Raw genomic sequence first — 25,179 nt, forward strand, 5'->3', positions numbered from 1 at the left:
TGTAGATAACATCAATAATGTGGCATGGAACATAAGAAATTATCGATACGTCGGAGACGTATCAGTCCACAGTTCACTAGTGGTGTCTCTCCCATAAGATAAATAGCATGTTGGGTGAACAAATTACAATTGGGCAATTGACAAATAGAGATGCATACATATCATGATGATTACTATGAGATTTAATCAGGGCATTACGACAAACTACATAGACCGCTATCCAGCATGCATCTATGCCTAAAAAGTCCACCTTCGGGTTAACATCCGCACCCCTTCCAGTATTAAATTGCAAAAACCAGACAATTGCATTAAGTATGGTGCGTAATGTAATCAACACAAATATCCTTAGACAAAGCATTGATGTTTTATCCCTAGTGGCAACAGCACATCCACAACCTTAGAACTTTCTGTCCTCGTCCTGCATTCAATGGAGGCATGAACCCACTATCGAGCATAAATACTCCCTCTTGGAGTCACAAGTATCAACTTGGCCAGAGCCTCTACTAGCAACGGAGAGCATGCAAGAACATAAACAACATATATATGATAGATTGATAATCAACTTGACATAGTATTCAATATTCATCGGATCCCAACAAACACAACTTGTAGCATTACAAATAGATGATCTTGATCATGATAGGCAGCTCACAAGATCTAAACATGATAGCACAAGAGGAGAAGACAACCATCTAGCTACTGCTATGGACCCATAGTCCAAGGATGAACTACTCACGCATCAATCCGGAGGCGGGCATGGTGATGTAGAGCCCTCCGGTGATGATTCCCCTCTCCGGCAGGGTGCCGGAGGTGATCTCCTGAATCCCCCGAGATGGGATTGGCGGCGGCGGCGTCTCTGGAAGTATTTCCGTATCGTGGCTCTCGGTAATAGGGTTTTCGCGACGGAGAGTTTAAGTAGGCGGAAGGGCAGAGTTGGAGGCGGCGCAGGGGCCCCACACCATAGGCCGGCGCGGGCCCCATGCTGGCCGCGCCGCCCTATGGTTACGGCCCCTCGTGGCCCCACTTCGTATGCTCTTCGGTCTTCTGGAAGCTCCGTGGAAAAATAAGACCCTGGACGTTGATTTCGTCCAATTCCGAGAATATTTCCTTTGTAGGATTTCTGAAACCAAAAACAGCAGAAAACAACAACTAGCGCTTCGGCATCTCGTTAATAGGTTAGTGCCAGAAAATGCATATAAATGATGTAAAGTGTGTATAAAACATGTGAGTATTGTCATAAAAGTAGCATGGAACATAAGATAGATACGTTTGAGACGTATCAGAAACCTTGTCGCTCAGAGCACTTTCAGCATTGTGGAGCCTCTGGCGAAGGTCTCCAACAGCAGCGGCATCTTGTTCAGCCTTCTTGCGAGCCTTTTCACTTTGCTCAAGCTTAACAGTGAGTGCGTCAGCGCGTTTCTCGGCTTTGTCGAGGGCCTCTGAAAGGATGGACAAGATGCGGAAATCCATTGTCAGAATACAAAATAGGTTTCCCGAAGAAAATGGGTCACCCAGAACAAAGCGGACTTACCTCTCAAATCTTCGGCTGCATCACGAAACCCAATAAATTGGGTGCCAAGTTTGATGAGATGATTCATCACAGGCTATAAAAAGAGCATCGGGAAACAAGTTCAGAAGAAGAACAAACTCGACAAATGATCAACGGTAGGCTGGCAAAGCAAAATAGCGAATCAAGAAGAAAAAGACTCACATCGTCTAAACAAGGAGTCGAGAAACTCCCCGCAACAATTGCATAGCTATCACCAGCCCCAGTCCTTGCTCTCTTTGGCGAGAAGCTCGAGGGCTAGCTATAGGAGACGATGTTTCCACGTTTTGTTGAGGGGGAGGTGAAGATTCCTCGGCAGCGCGGCGTTCTTCAGAGAGAACCACGGTGTTCGACGTACTCGTCGGAGCCGTACCATGAACCTCGGGTTCTTCCTTTTCTTCATCCTTGCCACTGTCAATACAGGAAAATAAGCATGTCGAGCAAAAAGGAGTTGCGCAAAAAATAACAACAAAGAAACTCACGAGCTAACGGAGCCCGCGTCATCGTAAGGGTTAAATGCACCCTCTTCTTCGGGCGACGTTTCTTCGGCAGCTGATTCCGTGGGCTTGGAGGAGCCGGAATCTTCAACCTCATCACTCTTCCTCTTGTTCCTTGGAGAAACGGTGAGAGGGGGAGAGTCGGAGCGGCCAGACACAGAAGGATCTGTGTCAGTTTCTTTTTCGGTGGAGGACGTGGATTTGTGAGATCCCGCGACTTCACTCTCAGGACGAGAGGATTCTTGCGAGTCATCAGTAACAACGGCTCGCTCATCCACCTTTCCACCTTTAGGAAGGGGAGGAAGAGAAGATAGAACTGGGTGGTTCTGCATGGCGAAAAAGCAAGACCAAGATAAATATAAAAAGGAAATAGGGAAGCAGTCGAATATTAGTAGCACAATTAGAAGAAAAAGATACTTACTTCGGGAAGAGCGTGGCTGCCACTGTATGGCTCCATGCGGCAAGAGGTTGGAACCTCGTGTTTCTTGCTTAGAGAGGAAAAGCATCGGATGAGCCTCTCCAAGTCCTTCACAGAAAGATCTTTGAACACGCGATCAACGTATTTTTCGCCGGCATACATCCAAAGGGGGTTTTTGCGAGCCTGCAGAGGTTGCACCCTGATCCTAAGGAAATAAGCAGTGATTTGAACACACGATAGTTCTTGACCGTGGGTTTTCTGGAGCTGGTGGATGCGCTTCATCAGAGCTTCCATCGCCGTCTTTTCTTCGGCAGTAACCTCGGCGTCCCAGGATTGGCGCCTGAGGATTTCTGCCGCACTGTCAAATGGAGCAATGCCGTACTCCTGGGAGTTGATGTACTTCTCTTGGATGTACATCCACCTCCTGCGCCACCCTTGGATGGAGTCGGGGAATTTGACGTCGAAATAATCAACGTCGGGTGGGACGCAGATTCAAACGCCGCCCACGTTGTAGACGATGTTGCGAGAGTTGTTGCGCCGGAGATAGAAAATGCGCTTCCACAGGCAACAATGAGGATGTGTCCCGAGGAAGCACTCTCACAAGGTGATAAAAATCGAGATGTGGAGAATGGAGTTAGGGGTCAGCTGATGCAGCTGAATCCCGTAAACAAAAAGAAGTCCACGAAGGAACTCGTGGATGGGGGTGGAAAGGCCACGAATGAGGTGGTCGATGAACGTTACCCAGTATCCAATCGGAGGGCACGAGAAGCTTTCGTCACCAGGGAAGATCAGTGAGTCATGCTTCTTCAGCAGGCCAAGCTTCTTGAGGGTCTTCTGGTCCTGGTTGGAGATTTTAGATCTCTCCCATCCAGAGATCTCCACCTTGTCCATCGGCGCATTGGTCCTAGGAGCGATGTGCTTGGTCAGGTTCGTGCGCGGCGGCATTAAAACGAGTTTTGGTGGAGAATAAAGGTGATTGGAAGCACCAGCGTGAAGAGCTTGGGGACGGAAATGGCGGAACTGGAGAGAGGAGAGAGTTGAACGGCGCAATGAAAGGGGAGAATGAGGACGAAGGGGCAGCTTAATAGCGAGCCACCAATCCGTCGCACCGTTGGATGGAAGGGAAATGGATCTTACGCCCTACGCGTGTCGACAGGGGTACAATAGTCTTTTCACTGCGAAGTTACTGGACAGGCGTTACGGCGTGCGTGCCGGAAATTGTGGAGGACGTGTGTCCCCCACTTGCGCGACATGTCAACGGCACAGGATTTTGGACCCACAGATCAGTGAAATGACAAAATTCGCGCATTTCTAATGCGAAGGTCGTGGCCGTCGTCAGCGCTGACGTCGCCATAAGAAAATTTCGACTGGTTTTCTTTACAAAATAGCGATAGGAAAATATCGATTGTCCAAACAAAATAACTTTGGGAGCCTATGATCAAATACAAGTATTTGTTCAAATGCTCGGGGGCTAATCTTATCAGAAGTGTTGATTCATACTTCTGATAAGAGGATAATATGAAGAACAAAAACATAGAGTTGTTCAAAGGTAACGAAAGTTGAGCCTACAGCCAAGTATAAATACTAGACTGTAGCCTCGGGGGCTACTTCCATCGGGAGCGTTGGTCGCGCACCAGATAAGATATGCAGAGGAAACAAGTGACAAGACAAAAATAAAAGGAGATCAATTGTTATCGTACATCCACGAGTTATATATAACTCGTCATGTACTCCCATCGGGAGCACACGATATTATCGACAAGTAACCCGGAAAAATTGGTTATTCCAGCAGCCGATAAAGGTACTCGATAATATATTCCCAGAGCGCGTCCGCCGCGGTAAAACCTCTGGATGCCGTAATAGTTTACGAAGGTAAGTCCCCATGATCTGTTCTGTGTGGCGTGGCATCGCACCCGAATGCGCTCTGTTACTGTTTTCCGTGTCAACAGACGCGAAGAAAATTCCTAGCGGACGTGCTATGAAACTTATAAATATGACTGGAATTCGATTCATGCGTAAGTCCTGAAGCGGCACATGTCGAATTACGCCAGTATTCCGGGATCATGTCCAGGGACTTGACCTTAAAGTAGATTTTTGTGGGTTTGCCACGAGAGCAGTTAACTGGTACCTAATCCATCAGAAGAACCAACCCCATTTACCATCATCCCTGTACAAAATATGTATGTCTTGAGTAATTGTTGTAATGACTCGAAGAATTTATGGATTGATTATACGACGAAGGTTTTACTCGACTCTGCGATTCAAGTAAAATCTCGGGGGCTACTGACATAGGCATCCCGAATGAGCCTACCGAAGAAGCTACCCGGGGTTTCCTGAAGGCCCACTACCCGAAGAATACGAAGCCCGGGAGCCCATTGAAGTATCGATATGGAAAATATAGATAGATTAGGAATAAAGAGAGATCTAACTATACGGGACGAACTCAGAGAGTCTCCCGATATTTGTAACTTGTATGGAACGAAACCCTCGGCTCCGCCTCCTATATAAGGGGGAGTCGAGGGATAAAGAAAGGATCGATTTCATTGTCAACACAACCCTGGTTTTTAACAGTCGAGCACCTTTTCGGCTGAAACCTTCGAGATCTACTTGCCCTCTACTTTCCGCGAAACCCTAGTCTACAACTTGTAGGCATTGACAAGTTAATACCTTTTCACTTATAGTCTCATGTCATTCCTTAAATGTATAGAACTAGCAGGGTGGCCCGTGCATACTGCACGGCTAGACTTTCTTCATTTTATGTGATGACATGGACTTCCAATTTTTACATCTTCACTAAATGAAAAAAATTAACTGTACTTCGGTGTCATCATATTTTGGATAAATATTATAAGTAACATCATTTCAGTTGTGATTGTTAATCTTTTTTTTTCTTGTATTTCCAATGGCAATGCTACCATGGACATATTATGTGAGTATGAAATATAGAATTATTGTAAGTGCACGAATATACCTTTACCTCAAACGAATGAAGATCTAATTGGAAGGATAGAAGCTTTGTGCAACTCCGGAACTTCACATATTCTTGTACCTTTTTGGTCTATACGATGCATAGAAAATTGGTACCATATAGAGATTTGATTCAGAATTTATTTTTTCAATATATTTTCTTCTACCACTACCATCCGTACATATTTATGCCTCCCAAACCCTTATATTCTCCTTCAAAACTATAATTCTAACATCACAACCAACATATACTTGCCTGCTAAATTAGTCTGTCATCTATTCTATCATCCCTGGTGCTTGACTCAGACTAACTTTTCAATTGCTCTGTACAATTGTATTTGAACTTTATTATAGATCGTGGGCCAGTAGTGATAGAGTCACGATACTGTAGAATCAACAACACAATATTTTTTGCTCTCTGAGATTCGGAACTGTTGACAGAAAATCCATAGTAACTTACATATCAAGTATATACCAGCTGCAATAAAATTCACTGAAGATCCATTGATATGACCCAACAATAAATAAAATACATCCAACTGTAATTTATATGAAGATACCTGCAAAAACATATGTTAACGTACATACTTGTATATATCAAGAAAATTAACTCCCTGATGACGATTCAGTATATGAAAAATAATGCCGCTGAGAAAAGACAAATACATATCCCACTAAAGAAACCATACTACATTTTTTCTAGGAGAAAGAGTGATTATCTTTGGCGGAAGTGAATCTCTGAATGACTCCTATAGAACCTCTGAATATTCTCTGTGCGATCTTGCCTTATGATGAAAATTGCTATGTAGGTTACAAATTTCATTCTGCTTGTGAGATGATTACGTACCTCAACATATGGATACACATAGATCCTGATTTGTTTGGCTGAGAAAGTGCTCTGGGACAGATCGTGCCGATGGCAATGACGTCACGGCCAGAAGGCGACGATAGTTCCTCCGGCCACCGGCGCGTTGTAGTTTGTCGATTGGTACTATAAACATCCTGGCGTACATCCGGCGTGAGTTTCGACAATAATTCTATTCCAAGTTTGGGCCAGTGTAAAGCTTATAAGACGGACTCCGGCACATTAGGTACGGTGGACGGTGGTGGCCATCCAACAATGTTTCTTCTTGTGTTGTTTTGCCCACATACTTGTATATATAAAGAAAAGTAACTACCTGAAGACGATTCAGTATAAGAAAAATAATGCCGATGAGAAAAGACAAATACATATCCCACTAAAGAAACCATACTACATTTTTTTCTAGGAGAAAGAGTGATTATCTTTGGCGGAAGTGAATCTCTGAATGACTCGTATAAAACCTCTGAATATTCTCTGTGCAATCTTGACTTGCATGATGGAAATTGCTATGTAGGTTACAAATTTCATTCTGCTTGTGAGATGATTACGTACCTCAACATATGGATGCACACAGATCCTGATTTTTTTGGCTGAGAAAGTGCTCTGGGACAGATCGTGCCGATGGCAACGACGTCAGGGCATAGCTTGCGCAAGAACTTCCAGAAGGCGACGATAGTTCCTCCGGCCACCGGCGCGTTGTAGTTTGTCGATTGGTACTATAAACATCCTGGCTTACATCCGGTGTGAGTTTCGACAATAATTCTATTCCAAGTTTCGGCCAGTGTAAAGCTTATACGACGGACTCCGGCGCATTACGTACGATGGACGGTGGTGGCCATCCAACAATGTTTCTTCTTGTGTTGTTTTTCCCGAGAACAGGATCGGGTACATGAAGGGTTCTTGCTGAGATGAGAGAACTGCAGGCACTGGCGCGGCAGACCAATGCAAAGTGCTGTCCAGGACTCCAGGTCCCAGCATGGTGGCGTGGCGATGTTTAGATTCAGGCAAGCGTTGAAGTCAGGAACCGTCGATCGGCGGTCCGCTCCTGCTGCTGGACGGCTGGACCTCTAGCTGGGGATGGCGGCCTGGTGACCTGCGTGAGCAATCTTAGATCCATCGGGACGAACAGGTATTTTGTAGGCTGATATCCCGTGCCTATCTTGTATACCTGCTATCGATCGCTGATTGCCTTATTCGCTGTTAGTTATTTCAAGCTAGGTAATCAAACAGAAACGTATATTTAAATGTAGATAGAGATAAGAGTTTGTTCAGATAAAGTTGTTGGAGTTTCTGTTGGGCACGCGCATAGTCAATTTTTTACTCAATGCGACACGTTCAAGTGCTTACGTTCCAACTTTATTAATCTTAGCCATTGGGATTTTAGGATTATAGACTGATAAATCTCCACCGTTGGTTGTTTGTTGTTTTAATTATATAATAGATTTTACATTGTTTAGATGCTCTGAAGTACAAAGTCACAGATCTAGGAAAAAAAATACAAAACCACTATCCTAAACCAAGTTGTTGTTTAAGTTGAATGGTTTTAGAAACTTTAGGGTTTAACATGGATGGTTTCATAATTCAGGTTTTGAGTGACACTAAGCACCGTAATTCAGAGTTCAAAATGAATTTCTTTTAAATTTTAAAATACAAATTATAAAAACTGAACTACGATACAAATGAATACTCAGTTTTCCTAATCAATCTTTTAAAGAAAAGTTGCTCTCTTAGCTTCCATGATACACAACTATGTGAATAGAGTTTTGCTAATCAAATTTTAATTCTTTTTCAATTTAGACTTGACACAAAAGGTTAGTTTTTAGATATACAACTATGTGAATTTACCTATATGACAATGTGCAAGCGATCTACATAAGATACAAGATACAAGTAATAAGGTGCGGTAAAAGGTTTGAGGTAACAAATATTGAAGCACACGGAGGCACAAGGGATGATTCCCTAGTTCCTTCCCTTAATTTTGAGGAATACGTCTACGTTGGAGGGGTATGGTGCCACGAAGGCCAACCAACGCCACAGAGGCCTCATCTTATTCCCCGGTGAACAAACCACGAAGGTTAGCTCACGCTCCACTAAGCGATAGCCTTGAAGGCGGAAACCGAAACCTACACAAAGCTTGGGGCACGCATCCACAATTGAATTAGAGGCTCCCAAGATTACCATGAAGGTCTTACAACACAAAAACAAGTTAGCACAAAGAAATCAACACCTAGGAATTCCAAAGGTACCACTAGGCACAAGATCCTCAAGGAGGAAATTCAAATCGCTTTGGTGAGCTTGTAGATCTAAGTCTTATCCTTAAATTCTCCAAAGATCAACTCTTTTGATTTGCTAATGGAGGAGATTTAGAAATTTGGAGTGGCTCAGATTTTAGGGTTCTCGAGGGGAAAACGAGCAGCCCAATCTTAAAGAAGGGGAGGGGTATTTATACCCCCTAAAAAATGTAGCTGTTGGGGAAAACTGGGTTCGGATAATCCAGCCTAAGAAAATTTTCGGCCGTCTCAAATAATCCGCGCGAAAACTCTACGCAATAATCCGCCCCTACAAAAGGGGATTGCGCAGCTTGACAAATTCTAGTCCTTGTGATTGCATTATTTGTTAGATCTATAAAGAAATTTGTTAGATCCATAAAGAAATTTTATTGCGGGAAAAATAATTAGTGACATGTATATCCTCGTCATTGCATTAATTAGGCTAATTACGGTTTGCGGCAATGCAGTCTGCATCACACTAGTGGCGACCTATGTGGAGCGAACAAAAACCAGAGAGGTCCTAACTAGGTGATCTCCATCTGCAAACGATGTAACCCACTGTTCTTTTTTCTAACACTGACTTAACTCTTTTTCCAAAAGCAAGTTTCCTCCACAAATTTTGTCTTGTAGGAGAGGAACAACTTGCTCAAGATTATACATTTGTCAAATGGATGAGAGAGAGCGCAGGGGAGAGGGAGAGGGATAAAGACAGGGAAAGAGAGATTCAATTGCCTTGATTATCCATGGAAGAAGAAACAAAAAAAATATTTTTTCGAGAAAACGCAAAAGGTCTTTACATTTCATTTGATTGAAAGGAGAGAGTTTGGTGTTACACGCCTCCTAAGTGGTCAAAGGGAAGAAAAAATTACACCTTAGTGGACATAACAAATAATTATCCACCTTAGATTACTTCCTGTTAGACGGTTTCAGTACCCATGGGGATGTTTGGCGCATCGCAAATGTTTGCCGTTTCATGATGTTTCCTTCACACACCCCCAAAATAAAATGTGAAATTCCTATCAATGTAGTTTTACAGCCTTGTTGCTTACTAAATAAGTCATTCACCTCTGTTACCCTTTGGTGTGCTAATCAGATATTTCTTAAAAAATTTGAAGTCATGCTTAGCTGCATCATAGCACTACTAGAACAAAGTATACAATTCATAGTTGCTGTAAAACTAACCACTTAATTTCGTTTGGTGCAGCCTAGACAGCACCACATAAACGAAGTGGATAGAACATGGCAAGCTAACTGAATCATAAAGCAGCATCTTAGGGTTCCAAGCAGAACACTACTGTGTAGCGTATAAAAGGTCATTGCTTTCTAATTTGTCATTTCAGATCAGTGATGAAAAACACTGATAGCTGTCCTGATTCTATATCTATTCTTCTCACAAATTAAGACGCTGGCTCCTAAGTAGCAAGTCGTTGCATATGTTATGCTAATTTTGCCCCGAGAGAATCATTAAGGAATATACTGCCCTTTCGCAACCCAAAACCGCAGAGGGTGACGCATCACCTCAATATCATATTATGTAGCCAACCTTTTCAATCAATTAGTTTTATCGAAAGTAGTGTCCCTTCCCCGGAGATTCTTATGCATTCAGTGGTCAGTGCACAGCATACTCTACAAAGCAGATGCAGAAAACTAGAACCGCTCGACGCCTTGATCGTCACTTATCATATTTTAGGATCTTTCCATCACAAATAATGGTTGACATTGTTCCTCTAATGCATATTTGATTCATCTATGTTGTGCTCAGCATGTATCACGTAGAGAGAATATTCTTGAAAAAAGAAGAAGTATCAAGTCTGTGCTTTGATACTGCAGTGTTAAGAAACCAGATACAACTAGCACAACAAGTAAGTCAACACAAGAAATTCTGAGTATTGGGTAACAGAGCTGTGTTCCAGTATAAACAATCTCTACATAGGTTTGACATGATATATAGGAATTTTCAGAATCTCAGGTGCAGCTGTTGCTGAATCTTGAGACAAATCAAGAAGGAAACTTCTGCTATTGACCATTTATGTGGCAAATAGCCGGCTTTGTTCTAGTTCTTTATAAGGGAAGCCAAGTTCTATCTTTGCTCAATTATGCGGGGAACAACAGCAAACATGGAGAAAGCTCTGAGGTCAGATGGAGACTCACTTGAGAGGGACAGAAAAGTTTCGGGAACTCCAAGTCAGCTGTTTGACATATGATGATATATGAGTTTTGGGATATCTGATTCAGCTGTTTCTGAATCTTGAGGCACATGAAGACGGAAACTTCTTCTTTTGACTGTTTACGCGGCGAATAACCAGGCTTGTTCCAGTTATTTATTCTACAACTGAAGGAAAATTCTATCCTTGCTCGATTATGCGGGGAAAGGCAGATGCACGGCAGGCTCCAAGTCAGACAGATTTCTGACGGAAACTGAAGTTACTTATGTTAATATGTCATGTGCTAAACCAATGGGATCAGGTTGCTAGCACAACTAGAACTCCAGCTTCCAAGCACCAATCTATAGCAAACTGCAAATTGGCCATTTCCGTTTCTTGGAAAATGTGTGCCCAGCAAGTTATCTGAATCTTAGACAACTGGTGAACAGAGAACAAGTGCTCTTTTTTTAGTACTGAGTTGAGCGTATCGCGTGCACCGAAGATTATGTGACTTCAGGGTGCACAAAGGACTATCCTGACAAGTGGCCTTTGCGATTCCTTTGCTCCTTGCACCTCACCCACCATGACGCGACGCAGCGAATAGATGCGGTGCACTACTACTTATCCGAAGAATCTCAAGTACTCCAGTGAGCAAAGACATATTTTAAAGAGGTTTAATCCTCCATATCGCAAGAGTTTGATTCATGGTGTATAATCTTATTCTGGCAGTATCTTCTTATTTCGAGATGTGAACATGGGCAGGAATCTATTTCATACCTTCCAAATACTTCCACCTCGCTGAACAAACCGAGATGCCATGAACTCTCATCAATTAAAGCCACTGCCAAACACAACTTGCAATAAAAAATGGAAAGTGTTGCGATACGAAAATTAGTACTAAGTAGAGTATGCACAACTAGGGCCTGCTGCTGACATCAGTTAGCAATTAGTGATCAGCTCAGTCCAATCAGCCAGTGCGGTGTGGACGCAAGCAAGCCTGAGAACCAATCATCGACTGGACGAAAACCAATTAACATGCAGAGAGTTGGATTAGTTTAATTCATTCTCAGATGATGCTAGCTGCTGGTTTTGATTAACCCTTGCTACTTTTGACTGGAAGAGCCATCTCTGATACTGTACCAGCATTGCAAGTAACCAAGTGTAGAAGGAATTAGATGCCCCCAAGAAATAAAAAAAAACAGAACCAAAAATGGGAAGATGCTACTGTTTTCATGTGGCATTTGGAGCAGGCATGAGCCATCCCGTCAATAAGAATGCGATCGTTATCGATGCTAATCTAATTGTACTTCCAGATTGCCCTACTAATCAGTCAGCCTAGCTAGCCATGACTAAAACTGATGGGACTGAGTGTCAGAAGTAAACTCAGCAGTACTGCAACTAGTTGGGCCACCATGCATCCTTAGAAAGTACCATGCCATATCGTCTTGCAGTCCTTTTTTTATTTCTGAAATAAAAGTGTTTTTTCTTGTTAATAGCTTACCATAAGATTCTGAAGAGTGAACAGTTAACCTTCAGAACATATATAGAAAGGCCCCTCATGAACATGTACACACCACATAGGTCAAACCTGTTTGATGTTCTGAAGCTCTGAACTCAATCGGCCGTGCGTCATCAGGGAGAATATGCATCCATTCGGCGACGCGTAGCGTGCAGCTCTCAAGGAGGAAATACTCGGCGCCGCTGTTTTGGCTCTCTTGATGGCCCTCTAGGGGCGGGTTGTGCATTTGTTTATCCGGAGACGTCACTACTTCTAGATGATTAGCTTAGGGCGAATATGGCCTATAAATACAGATGCGGCTTCATACGCTTCTTCACAAGCTTCTTCTTCCTCCTCCTCTTCAGAGATCGATCTAGCATTTCAGGAGATTTGATCAGTGAAAGCAATGATGAAGAGTGTTGCTTTCGAGGAGAAGGAAATGGCGCGGGTGCTTCTGCTGGTGTCGCGGGAGCAAGCGATGCAGATGGCTATGCCCATGCCGGTACCAGTGGCCCTGCGCGGTGACCGCTCGCCGGAACGCGCGTTCGTGTGCAAGACCTGCGGCCGGGTGTTCCCGTCGTTCCAGGCGCTGGGCGGGCACCGCGCCAGCCACAAGAAGCCGCTGCTGGACGGCGACGACCTCAAGCCTAAGTTGCACGGGTGCTCCGTCTGCGGCCTCGAGTTCGCCATCGGCCAAGCGCTCGGCGGCCACATGCGGCGCCACCGCGCCATGGGCGGCGTCATGGCGCCGCTGGCGGTGATCAAGAAGCCCCGCGGGGTTGCTGTTGGCCGCGGCAACAAGCGCGGGCTGTGGCTCGACCTGAACCATCCGCCTTGCGGCGACGACGCCGATCACGGCGAGTGCGGCCACGACGCTGCTGCCGCCGGGTACAAGTTCCATCAGTTTTTGGACACTGGGATCATGGCGGTCGACTGCGTCTAGCTGCCACACACATTTGCCGGGTTTTTGCCGGATAGTAGATATGAGTGCCTGATAGAAGGCATGTCACATAGATCATTTCTTTTTGAGGTGGTAGTGTGCTCAATTTGGTGGCTTGTAGGCTTACCAGAGCTAGTTACCACGGGTTTACCGGTCATTATTTCTCCGGTTATATTTATGAAAAACCCTTCGTCAATTGGCTCAATGTAATTATATATTTAGTGAGAGTAAAATATATACGGGGCTTGTGGATCATTTGGTGCTCTATTTTATATCCCCTCTTTTATTACGTGCTAATTTTACTTTAACATGGACAATGGAAAAATAGATGAATACCTGATTTTTCTGAAACGGTTTCTCATAATAAAAAATGGTTATGAAAATTAATGTGTCTTTAGCTAAAATATATTTTGTTCAGAAAACAGAAAAAGAGGGAAATTAAACAAAAAATATATATTGAAATGTTTCGTGGAACAAGAGATCCCGCAGTCAGCAGACCGAAGAGAGAGGCCACAAGGCCACCTCGGGAAGCTGGGGCCATGAGGTGTCCCCTTCTAGCCATGCAATAGGGGGCCAGCTCCACCAGATGCTTGGATCACCCTCTCCTTTTTCCTGACAACTCCCTTTACGTATTTTTTCCCCTTCAGAGGCATGGAGTATTTCACGAAACACAACACCGTCATCACCGCGGTCACTTTTTTCGGGAACAGATCTCTCTCTCTCTCTCCCAACATCGGAGAGGGGGATTACGACACTATCATCACCACCACCGTCGGCAAGCAAATATCCATCGCCATGCATTGAAATTTATCCATCAACGTGTGAGTAATTCTCTTTAGGTATATCTGTTGAATAAGAACTGGATGAGACAATCAGGTAATGATGAATATCCATAAGAATTTATGGTGCCTGGCTTGAGTATGTTCTTGTTGACATGTTTATGCAACTTTGCAATGGGTGATGCTTGTTAATAGGGTCCGAGTGACATGATTACATATCCGAACGTTACATTGTTTGACTATATTTTTCCATTTGGATCATACCTGCAAATTCTTTCACCTATTATTGCTTGGAACCTGCGACCCCGACAATTAATAATAGGATGTCAAGGGGAAAGCTATAATTTGTGGAGTTAATGTGTTCATGAAACATTAATGCTTGATCGAGGTGACCGGAAAAGGTCCTCCTTATAACCTTAGTTCACTCAGGCCTCAATGCAATGATTTTACCGGGACATTTGTGAACTATGATTTTATTAAATATTCAAAGGGATTCCAAGCTTCAATATGTAATAAGCCTCTACTGAGGATCTTCTCTCTCGCAGATAGTTTCTATGCCTCTACTACATGTGTGATATTATGAAGCTTATGAATTCCGCGTCAACCCTGGGTTTGTTAAAATTGTTAAAGAGAAGGAATTTTATGGTAACAAAGAAGAATTACCTAATGAACATTTTGGTAATCTTATTGAAGTATCTATTCAATTTTTTGAAAATAGAGGATGAAACCCCCGACCTCTGCATCGAGGAGATGCATATGGCCTTTATTTATATTTTTATTCAACAAACACTTGTCAAAGTATACATCACAAAACCCGAAGCCACCACTTCACGTCTACAGACCCGACAATGGGTCAAGAAACATGTCGTCGGGGCTTTGTGCCCAGAAAACAGAAATAACACCCCAGCAGGGCATCACTGAGTCACCCTATGGCGGAAACATGAGCACTCATATGGTCTAGCAGACCCTGGGCGAGCACTTCATGCACTCGCTTCAAAAGTCGTCACCGCCATCAACCGCTTGTCCATCTTGAATATTGTACAAAAAAAAAAGCTCATGATCCTTCTGTGATGTTTCCTTCACACACCCAAAAAACTATGAAAAACTCCTAATTAAGTTTATTTGACTGTCGTTTTGTTAAGTCATCCATCTCTACCTTTGTGTGGTGTGCTAATCAAATATTTCGCTTTACAAGAATTGGAGTGATATTAGCTGCATCACATCACTATTAGCACAAAGTATACAATTCATAATTCCTCTAAGACTCCAAAATTAATTTATTTGGTGAGCCTAAAACTGTGACACATAAGAGAAGTGGATAGAACATGTCAGGAAAACTAAATCATAAAGCAGTATCTTAGGGTTCTAAGCAGAACAGTGTTGCATATCCTATAACAGGTCATTGCTTTCTGATTTGTCAGTTCAGTTTGATTTTCCAAAGCGTAGAAAAAATCAGAGATGAAAATAATTTGTAGCTGTCCTGATTGCTTGTCCATGTCTTTCAAAAAATTAAGACACTGGCTCTTGAGTAGCAAGGTGTTGCATAACTGATGCTAATTTTGACCCCAAAGAATCATTAGGGAATATACTACCCTTTCGCAACCCGAAACTGTAGATTCAATGGTGACAGAGCGCCTAAATATCATATTATGTAGCCCAACCTTTTAAATGTAACAGTAGTATATATCTAAAGTACTGCCCTTCCCTGGATGATTCTTATGCATTCAGTGGTCAGCACACTGCATATTTTACCAAGTGGATGCAGAAAACTAGAACCGCTTGATGCCTCAATCTGTCACTTGCCAAGTAGATGCATTTAGTTTTTTTCCATCAGAAAAAATGGTTGACATTGTTCCTCTAATGTATATTTTGTTCATATATGTTGTGCTCAGCATGTTTTACGTAGTGAGAATATTCTTTAAAAAAGTATCAAATTTGTGCTTTGATACTGCAGTGTGAAGAAATCAGATATAACTAGCATAGCAGGCAAGTCAACAAAAGCAATTTTCAGCATTTAGCAAAAAGCTGTGTGCCAGTTTAAACAATCTCTGCATATGTTTGACATGCTGATATAGGAGTTTTTGGAATCTCAGGTGCAGCTGTAGCTGAATCTTGAGGCAAATCAAGAAGGAAACTTCTACTATGGACCATTTATGCGGCAAAAAGCTGGCCTTGTTCTAGTTCATTTTTCCAAAAGGGAAGCAAAGTACAATTGCTCAATTATGTGGTGACCGGAAGGTGTAGAACATGCTCCAAGGTTAGATGGAGACTCGCTTGAGAGGGACCAAAGGTTATGGGAACTCTGAGTCAGCCGTTTGACATATGATGATATAGGAGTTTTGGGATCTCTGGTGCACTTGCTGAATCTTGAAACAAATGAAGAAGCAAATTTCTACTTTTCACCATTTATTATGCGGAAAAACAGCAGGGTTATTCCAATTGTCGTTTATAAGGACAAGGAAGCAAGTTTCTATCTTAGCTCAACTATGCGGAGAATGGGGGCAGGCAGAGCACAAATTAAGCTCCAAATTCAGATTGAGACTTCAGAGGGACATGAAAGTTACTTATGTAATATTTTATGTGCTATGATGGTGATTATTAGGCTAGACCAATTGGATTAAGATGCAGGGTCCACTAGAACTCCAAACACCAATCATCTGCAGAATCTATATAATCTATTGGCAAACTGCAAATTGCCCATTTCTGTTTCCTGGGAAATGTGTGTTCAGCAAGCTACCTGAGTCTTTTACAGCAACTGGGAAGCTGGTTGACAGAGAATAATTGCTCTCCTTTGTTAAATATACTGACTTTAAGCGTATCACGGGCACCGAGGGATTGTGTTGCTTCAGGGTCCACAAAGGACTAACCTGCCAGTTGGCCGTTGTGAATTTTTTGATCTTTCGGTTGCATCCAACATGACCAGGTGCAGCAAACAGATGCGCATAATGCACCGATCAATGTACTACTACTAACCTAAAGAATCTCAAGTACTGAGGAGCAGGTATATAATGGATTTCTCAAAGACGCTTTAATTGAAGTCTTAAGTTTCTGGTTAGTCTCTTTAGAGGTTTTATCAGTCAGACGCAACCAAGAGTTCGATAAGATCCAACGCACAGAATCTTGACCCCATAACTTCCTATTTTTCTTCTGAAATGTGAAATGGGAAAGATTCCACTTGACCCCCATCAAACACTCCTGTTGTGTGGAACAATCCAAGACGCCATGAACTCCTGAATCCTGATCCATGAAACGCCAAAAATGGCACTACTAACACAAGTTGCATTAAGAATACTGTTGCGTAACTTAAACTTCTTTCTTTCTTGCTGACATCAGGTAGCAATTACTGACCAATTCAGCCGAATCAGGCCGGTGCACTGTGTGCGCAAGCAACTCCGAGAACCAATCATCGGCAGAAAAACTGTAATTCAATGCTGCAGCACGGTTTTCTTAGTTCAGATTGATGGTTTAAAACTAGCTAGCTAGGTTAAAACTGAACAAGTTAAACCTGAAGAAGCTAACCAGCTGCACAAGTCAAACCTGAAGAAACTCTCTGCTCCCCTTCGTGCATCATGAGATATTTTTTTTCCGCTAAGCAAGCTAGCCAGCTCAACGAGCTCGATTTCAACCCACTTGGCATCGGAGCCGCTCCTTCACTCTTCATCTGCCTCTAGGGGCAGCAACCTTTGTGCTGCTCCATTTTAATATCGTAGATTCGTAGCCACACACAGTAGATGAAGCGGTCACTACTCCTGGCTACTACTGGATGATTAGTTTATGGTGCATATAGCCTATAAATATAGCTGCGGTTTGATGTATTGCTTCTTCATCAGCTTCTATCTTGTTCTAATTCAGAGATCGATCAATTGAGTTGAAAGAAAATTCTAAAATAAAATTGAGTTGAAAGTTTGTGTAGTGATCAGCAATGCTGAAGACGTTTGCTTTCGAGGAGAAGGAGATGGCGCGCGTGTTGTTCCTCGTGTCGCAGGAGCATGCGATGCAGATGCCTATGCCGATGCCGGTTCTGATGGACATGCGTGGTGATCGCGCCCCGGAGCGGGCGTTCATGTGCAAGACGTGCGGCCGCGTGTTCCCGTCGTTCCAGGCGCTGGGCGGGCACCGCGCCAGCCACAAGAAGCCGCGGGTGGACGGCGACGGCGCAGATCTCAAGCACAAACTGCACTGCTGCTCCATCTGTGGCCGCGAGTTCGCCATTGGCCAAGCGCTCGGCGGCCACATGCGGCGCCACCGCGCCATGGGCGGCGTCATGGCGCCGCTGGCGGTGATCAAGAAGCCCCGCGGGGTTGCTGTTGGCCGCGGCAACAAGCGCGGGCTGTGGCTCGACCTGAACCATCCGCCTTGCGGCGACGACGCCGATCACGGCGAGTGCGGCCACGACGCTGCTGCCGCCGGGTACAAGTTCCATCAGTTTTTGGACACTGGGATCATGGCGGTCGACTGCGTCTAGCTGCCACACACATTTGCCGGGTTTTTGCCGGATAGTAGATATGAGTGCCTGATAGAAGGCATGTCACATAGATCATTTCTTTTTGAGGTGGTAGTGTGCTCAATTTGGTGGCTTGTAGGCTTACCAGAGCTAGTTACCACGGGTTTACCGGTCATTATTTCTCCGGTTATATTTATGAAAAACCCTTCGTCAATTGGCTCAATGTAATTATATATTTAGTGAGAGTAAAATATATACGGGGCTTGTGGATCATTTGGTGCTCTATTTTATATCCCCTCTTTTATTACGTGCTAATTTTACTTTAACATGGACAATGGAAAAATAGATGAATACCTGATTTTTCTGAAACGGTTTCTCATAATAAAAAATGGTTATGAAAATTAATGTGTCTTTAGCTAAAATATATTTTGTTCAGAAAACAGAAAAAGAGGGAAATTAAACAAAAAATATATATTGAAATGTTTCGTGGAACAAGAGATCCCGCAGTCAGCAGACCGAAGAGAGAGGCCACAAGGCCACCTCGGGAAGCTGGGGCCATGAGGTGTCCCCTTCTAGCCATGCAATAGGGGGCCAGCTCCACCAGATGCTTGGATCACCCTCTCCTTTTTCCTGACAACTCCCTTTACGTATTTTTTCCCCTTCAGAGGCATGGAGTATTTCACGAAACACAACACCGTCATCACCGCGGTCACTTTTTTCGGGAACAGATCTCTCTCTCTCTCTCCCAACATCGGAGAGGGGGATTACGACACTATCATCACCACCACCGTCGGCAAGCAAATATCCATCGCCATGCATTGAAATTTATCCATCAACGTGTGAGTAATTCTCTTTAGGTATATCTGTTGAATAAGAACTGGATGAGACAATCAGGTAATGATGAATATCCATAAGAATTTATGGTGCCTGGCTTGAGTATGTTCTTGTTGACATGTTTATGCAACTTTGCAATGGGTGATGCTTGTTAATAGGGTCCGAGTGACATGATTACATATCCGAACGTTACATTGTTTGACTATATTTTTCCATTTGGATCATACCTGCAAATTCTTTCACCTATTATTGCTTGGAACCTGCGACCCCGACAATTAATAATAGGATGTCAAGGGGAAAGCTATAATTTGTGGAGTTAATGTGTTCATGAAACATTAATGCTTGATCGAGGTGACCGGAAAAGGTCCTCCTTATAACCTTAGTTCACTCAGGCCTCAATGCAATGATTTTACCGGGACATTTGTGAACTATGATTTTATTAAATATTCAAAGGGATTCCAAGCTTCAATATGTAATAAGCCTCTACTGAGGATCTTCTCTCTCGCAGATAGTTTCTATGCCTCTACTACATGTGTGATATTATGAAGCTTATGAATTCCGCGTCAACCCTGGGTTTGTTAAAATTGTTAAAGAGAAGGAATTTTATGGTAACAAAGAAGAATTACCTAATGAACATTTTGGTAATCTTATTGAAGTATCTATTCAATTTTTTGAAAATAGAGGATGAAACCCCCGACCTCTGCATCGAGGAGATGCATATGGCCTTTATTTATATTTTTATTCAACAAACACTTGTCAAAGTATACATCACAAAACCCGAAGCCACCACTTCACGTCTACAGACCCGACAATGGGTCAAGAAACATGTCGTCGGGGCTTTGTGCCCAGAAAACAGAAATAACACCCCAGCAGGGCATCACTGAGTCACCCTATGGCGGAAACATGAGCACTCATATGGTCTAGCAGACCCTGGGCGAGCACTTCATGCACTCGCTTCAAAAGTCGTCACCGCCATCAACCGCTTGTCCATCTTGAATATTGTACAAAAAAAAAAGCTCATGATCCTTCTGTGATGTTTCCTTCACACACCCAAAAAACTATGAAAAACTCCTAATTAAGTTTATTTGACTGTCGTTTTGTTAAGTCATCCATCTCTACCTTTGTGTGGTGTGCTAATCAAATATTTCGCTTTACAAGAATTGGAGTGATATTAGCTGCATCACATCACTATTAGCACAAAGTATACAATTCATAATTCCTCTAAGACTCCAAAATTAATTTATTTGGTGAGCCTAAAACTGTGACACATAAGAGAAGTGGATAGAACATGTCAGGAAAACTAAATCATAAAGCAGTATCTTAGGGTTCTAAGCAGAACAGTGTTGCATATCCTATAACAGGTCATTGCTTTCTGATTTGTCAGTTCAGTTTGATTTTCCAAAGCGTAGAAAAAATCAGAGATGAAAATAATTTGTAGCTGTCCTGATTGCTTGTCCATGTCTTTCAAAAAATTAAGACACTGGCTCTTGAGTAGCAAGGTGTTGCATAACTGATGCTAATTTTGACCCCAAAGAATCATTAGGGAATATACTACCCTTTCGCAACCCGAAACTGTAGATTCAATGGTGACAGAGCGCCTAAATATCATATTATGTAGCCCAACCTTTTAAATGTAACAGTAGTATATATCTAAAGTACTGCCCTTCCCTGGATGATTCTTATGCATTCAGTGGTCAGCACACTGCATATTTTACCAAGTGGATGCAGAAAACTAGAACCGCTTGATGCCTCAATCTGTCACTTGCCAAGTAGATGCATTTAGTTTTTTTCCATCAGAAAAAATGGTTGACATTGTTCCTCTAATGTATATTTTGTTCATATATGTTGTGCTCAGCATGTTTTACGTAGTGAGAATATTCTTTAAAAAAGTATCAAATTTGTGCTTTGATACTGCAGTGTGAAGAAATCAGATATAACTAGCATAGCAGGCAAGTCAACAAAAGCAATTTTCAGCATTTAGCAAAAAGCTGTGTGCCAGTTTAAACAATCTCTGCATATGTTTGACATGCTGATATAGGAGTTTTTGGAATCTCAGGTGCAGCTGTAGCTGAATCTTGAGGCAAATCAAGAAGGAAACTTCTACTATGGACCATTTATGCGGCAAAAAGCTGGCCTTGTTCTAGTTCATTTTTCCAAAAGGGAAGCAAAGTACAATTGCTCAATTATGTGGTGACCGGAAGGTGTAGAACATGCTCCAAGGTTAGATGGAGACTCGCTTGAGAGGGACCAAAGGTTATGGGAACTCTGAGTCAGCCGTTTGACATATGATGATATAGGAGTTTTGGGATCTCTGGTGCACTTGCTGAATCTTGAAACAAATGAAGAAGCAAATTTCTACTTTTCACCATTTATTATGCGGAAAAACAGCAGGGTTATTCCAATTGTCGTTTATAAGGACAAGGAAGCAAGTTTCTATCTTAGCTCAACTATGCGGAGAATGGGGGCAGGCAGAGCACAAATTAAGCTCCAAATTCAGATTGAGACTTCAGAGGGACATGAAAGTTACTTATGTAATATTTTATGTGCTATGATGGTGATTATTAGGCTAGACCAATTGGATTAAGATGCAGGGTCCACTAGAACTCCAAACACCAATCATCTGCAGAATCTATATAATCTATTGGCAAACTGCAAATTGCCCATTTCTGTTTCCTGGGAAATGTGTGTTCAGCAAGCTACCTGAGTCTTTTACAGCAACTGGGAAGCTGGTTGACAGAGAATAATTGCTCTCCTTTGTTAAATATACTGACTTTAAGCGTATCACGGGCACCGAGGGATTGTGTTGCTTCAGGGTCCACAAAGGACTAACCTGCCAGTTGGCCGTTGTGAATTTTTTGATCTTTCGGTTGCATCCAACATGACCAGGTGCAGCAAACAGATGCGCATAATGCACCGATCAATGTACTACTACTAACCTAAAGAATCTCAAGTACTGAGGAGCAGGTATATAATGGATTTCTCAAAGACGCTTTAATTGAAGTCTTAAGTTTCTGGTTAGTCTCTTTAGAGGTTTTATCAGTCAGACGCAACCAAGAGTTCGATAAGATCCAACGCACAGAATCTTGACCCCATAACTTCCTATTTTTCTTCTGAAATGTGAAATGGGAAAGATTCCACTTGACCCCCATCAAACACTCCTGTTGTGTGGAACAATCCAAGACGCCATGAACTCCTGAATCCTGATCCATGAAACGCCAAAAATGGCACTACTAACACAAGTTGCATTAAGAATACTGTTGCGTAACTTAAACTTCTTTCTTTCTTGCTGACATCAGGTAGCAATTACTGACCAATTCAGCCGAATCAGGCCGGTGCACTGTGTGCGCAAGCAACTCCGAGAACCAATCATCGGCAGAAAAACTGTAATTCAATGCTGCAGCACGGTTTTCTTAGTTCAGATTGATGGTTTAAAACTAGCTAGCTAGGTTAAAACTGAACAAGTTAAACCTGAAGAAGCTAACCAGCTGCACAAGTCAAACCTGAAGAAACTCTCTGCTCCCCTTCGTGCATCATGAGATATTTTTTTTCCGCTAAGCAAGCTAGCCAGCTCAACGAGCTCGATTTCAACCCACTTGGCATCGGAGCCGCTCCTTCACTCTTCATCTGCCTCTAGGGGCAGCAACCTTTGTGCTGCTCCATTTTAATATCGTAGATTCGTAGCCACACACAGTAGATGAAGCGGTCACTACTCCTGGCTACTACTGGATGATTAGTTTATGGTGCATATAGCCTATAAATATAGCTGCGGTTTGATGTATTGCTTCTTCATCAGCTTCTATCTTGTTCTAATTCAGAGATCGATCAATTGAGTTGAAAGAAAATTCTAAAATAAAATTGAGTTGAAAGTTTGTGTAGTGATCAGCAATGCTGAAGACGTTTGCTTTCGAGGAGAAGGAGATGGCGCGCGTGTTGTTCCTCGTGTCGCAGGAGCATGCGATGCAGATGCCTATGCGGATGCCGGTTCTGATGGACATGCGTGGTGATCGCGCCCCGGAGCGGGCGTTCATGTGCAAGACGTGCGGCCGCGTGTTCCCGTCGTTCCAGGCGCTGGGCGGGCACCGCGCCAGCCACAAGAAGCCGCGGGTGGACGGCGACGGCGCAGATCTCAAGCACAAACTGCACTGCTGCTCCATCTGTGGCCGCGAGTTCGCCATTGGCCAGGCGCTCGGCGGCCACATGCGGCGGCACCGCGCCATGGCAGCTGGCGTCCGCGGTGTGATGCCTCCGGTAGCTGCGATCAAGAAACACGGAGCCTGCAGCAACGATGTTGCTCTTGGCTGCGACATCAAGCGCGGGCCGTGGCTGGACCTGAACCAACCCCCATGCCGCGACGACGGCTGCATGGACGTCGACGCCGACGCCAGCGGAGAGTGTGGCCTCGGCAAGGCTGCTGCCGGCTACACGTTCCACCAGTTCATGGACACCGGCACCATGGCGGTGGACTGCGTCTAGCTACACTCCCTCTCGATTGCCGGGGTTTTTGCCGGATAGTAGAATGTTTTCCGTATTTTTATTCTTTTTTTTTCCTTTCCTTTTTTTTTTACACGGAAGGAGAATGAATCCACATTTTATAGCAGTAGATATGAGTGCCCCATGGAAGCCATCGCATGTCACACATCATTTCTTTTTGAGATAATCATGTGCTCAGGTGGCTTGGAAAATCACCAGAGCTAATTACCACGGGTTTTGGGTAATTATTTTCTGGTCATTATAGGTAAGAATAAGGCTTTCAAGTATACATTTATTTAGTCAGACTAAGATATATATGGAGCTTGTGAATTTTCATTTGGTACTGTATCTTACCGTTGTTGCCACTTTTAGTATGTGTTAATTGTGAGAGACAAGTTCAATTTTAGAACAAGAGTCCAATTTGAACCACAAACTAATGTGTAGATTAGTTTGTCAGCCATGAAGTTCTTTTTCGAGGACTCATCATCATCGGAATAGATGGAGGATATGTATTTGATGCTTTCCATCCAATACAGATATAGAGAGAAAGAAGAATAGGAAACGGCGAGTTCCTAAATGAGACGTTTGTGCATTCCAAGGAAGCAAGCACTTGGCCATGAAATGCTTATGAAGGACTATTTTGCCAAGGTATGCAAATACCCTGATCATCTATTTCACCGGCGCTGCTAGATGAGAAGGAAATTATTTGTGTGCATTGTCAATGCTTGTGAAAAATGTGTGATCAGGGGAATGTTGTCGGCCCTAAAAGGTTGGTGTGTATCATAAGATATCAGCGGCTGGTGAGTGGTCGCATATGGTATTCCTGGTGATTATGCCGATGAGTATCTTCTAATTGGAGAAGACACAACCCTCAAAAGTGTATGGAAGTTCACGAAGATAATGATCAAGGTATTTGGGGCTGAGTATTTGAGAGCTCCTAATGAAGGACACACAATGGTTGTTGTCAATGAATGAAGCAAGAGGGTGGTCGAGAATGATTGGTAGCATCGACTGTGCATGCACTATAGAATGAAGAACTGCCCTAGTGGATAACACAAGCATTACACTGGACACTACTATGACCCAACAATCATTCTACAAATTTCCTTGGAGGACTTGTTGTGATCTCAAAATGATATCAAATTTTGCACATGTTCCTCGTTTTATCGGGCTTCCAAGTGGTCATGCTCCATCTTGTAACTTCATTGTGAATGTCCATGTGTATGACATGTGTTGCTGCATATCTATTTGATGACATCTATCCATCGTGGTCAACATTTTGTGAAAATGATCACAAATCCTCAAGGTAACAAGTAATTCCAGTTCACCACTAATCCCGTCGGAAAGACATTGAGCAAGTTTTTGGTGTGTTACAAGCTCGGTTCGCCATTGTCTGAGGTCCTGCTCGTTATGTGAACAAGATGTCCATGGCCAGCATCATGATCACTTGTGTGATTTTTTGCGACATGATCATGGAGGTTGAGAGGTTCTCGAGCTTAGAGTTCGAGAA

General features: G+C 43.2%; 3 protein-coding genes across 3 annotated transcripts; all 3 read left to right on the top strand.

Moving 5' to 3' along the window:
• Positions 1–12,537: 12,537 nt before the first annotated feature.
• Positions 12,538–13,397, top strand: LOC127343380 (uncharacterized). Its single transcript, XM_051369501.1, has one exon. The coding sequence runs from the start codon at positions 12,609–12,611 to the stop codon at positions 13,143–13,145; it is 537 nt and encodes a 178-aa protein (XP_051225461.1). The 5' UTR covers positions 12,538–12,608; the 3' UTR covers positions 13,146–13,397.
• A 4,068-nt stretch (positions 13,398–17,465) lies between these two features.
• On the top strand, positions 17,466–18,638 carry LOC127343375 (uncharacterized). Its single transcript, XM_051369498.2, has one exon. The coding sequence runs from the start codon at positions 17,844–17,846 to the stop codon at positions 18,384–18,386; it is 543 nt and encodes a 180-aa protein (XP_051225458.1). The 5' UTR covers positions 17,466–17,843; the 3' UTR covers positions 18,387–18,638.
• A 4,049-nt stretch (positions 18,639–22,687) lies between these two features.
• LOC127343369 (uncharacterized) lies at positions 22,688–23,856 on the top strand. The gene has a single exon (XM_051369492.2). The coding sequence runs from the start codon at positions 23,085–23,087 to the stop codon at positions 23,670–23,672; it is 588 nt and encodes a 195-aa protein (XP_051225452.1). The 5' UTR covers positions 22,688–23,084; the 3' UTR covers positions 23,673–23,856.
• The last annotated feature ends 1,323 nt before the right edge of the window (positions 23,857–25,179 follow it).

The sequence above is a fragment of the Lolium perenne genome, chromosome 1 (genome assembly GCF_019359855.2).
Source record: "Lolium perenne isolate Kyuss_39 chromosome 1, Kyuss_2.0, whole genome shotgun sequence".
In the NCBI taxonomy this organism is placed as follows: Eukaryota; Viridiplantae; Streptophyta; class Magnoliopsida; order Poales; family Poaceae; genus Lolium; species Lolium perenne.

Excerpts from the sequence above, each read along its gene's own strand:
- LOC127343380 (XM_051369501.1), top strand. The coding sequence starts at position 12,609 with ATGATGAAGAGTGTTGCTTTCGAGGAGAAGGAAATGGCGCGGGTGCTT.
- LOC127343369 (XM_051369492.2), top strand. The coding sequence starts at position 23,085 with ATGCTGAAGACGTTTGCTTTCGAGGAGAAGGAGATGGCGCGCGTGTTG.
- LOC127343375 (XM_051369498.2), top strand. The coding sequence starts at position 17,844 with ATGCTGAAGACGTTTGCTTTCGAGGAGAAGGAGATGGCGCGCGTGTTG.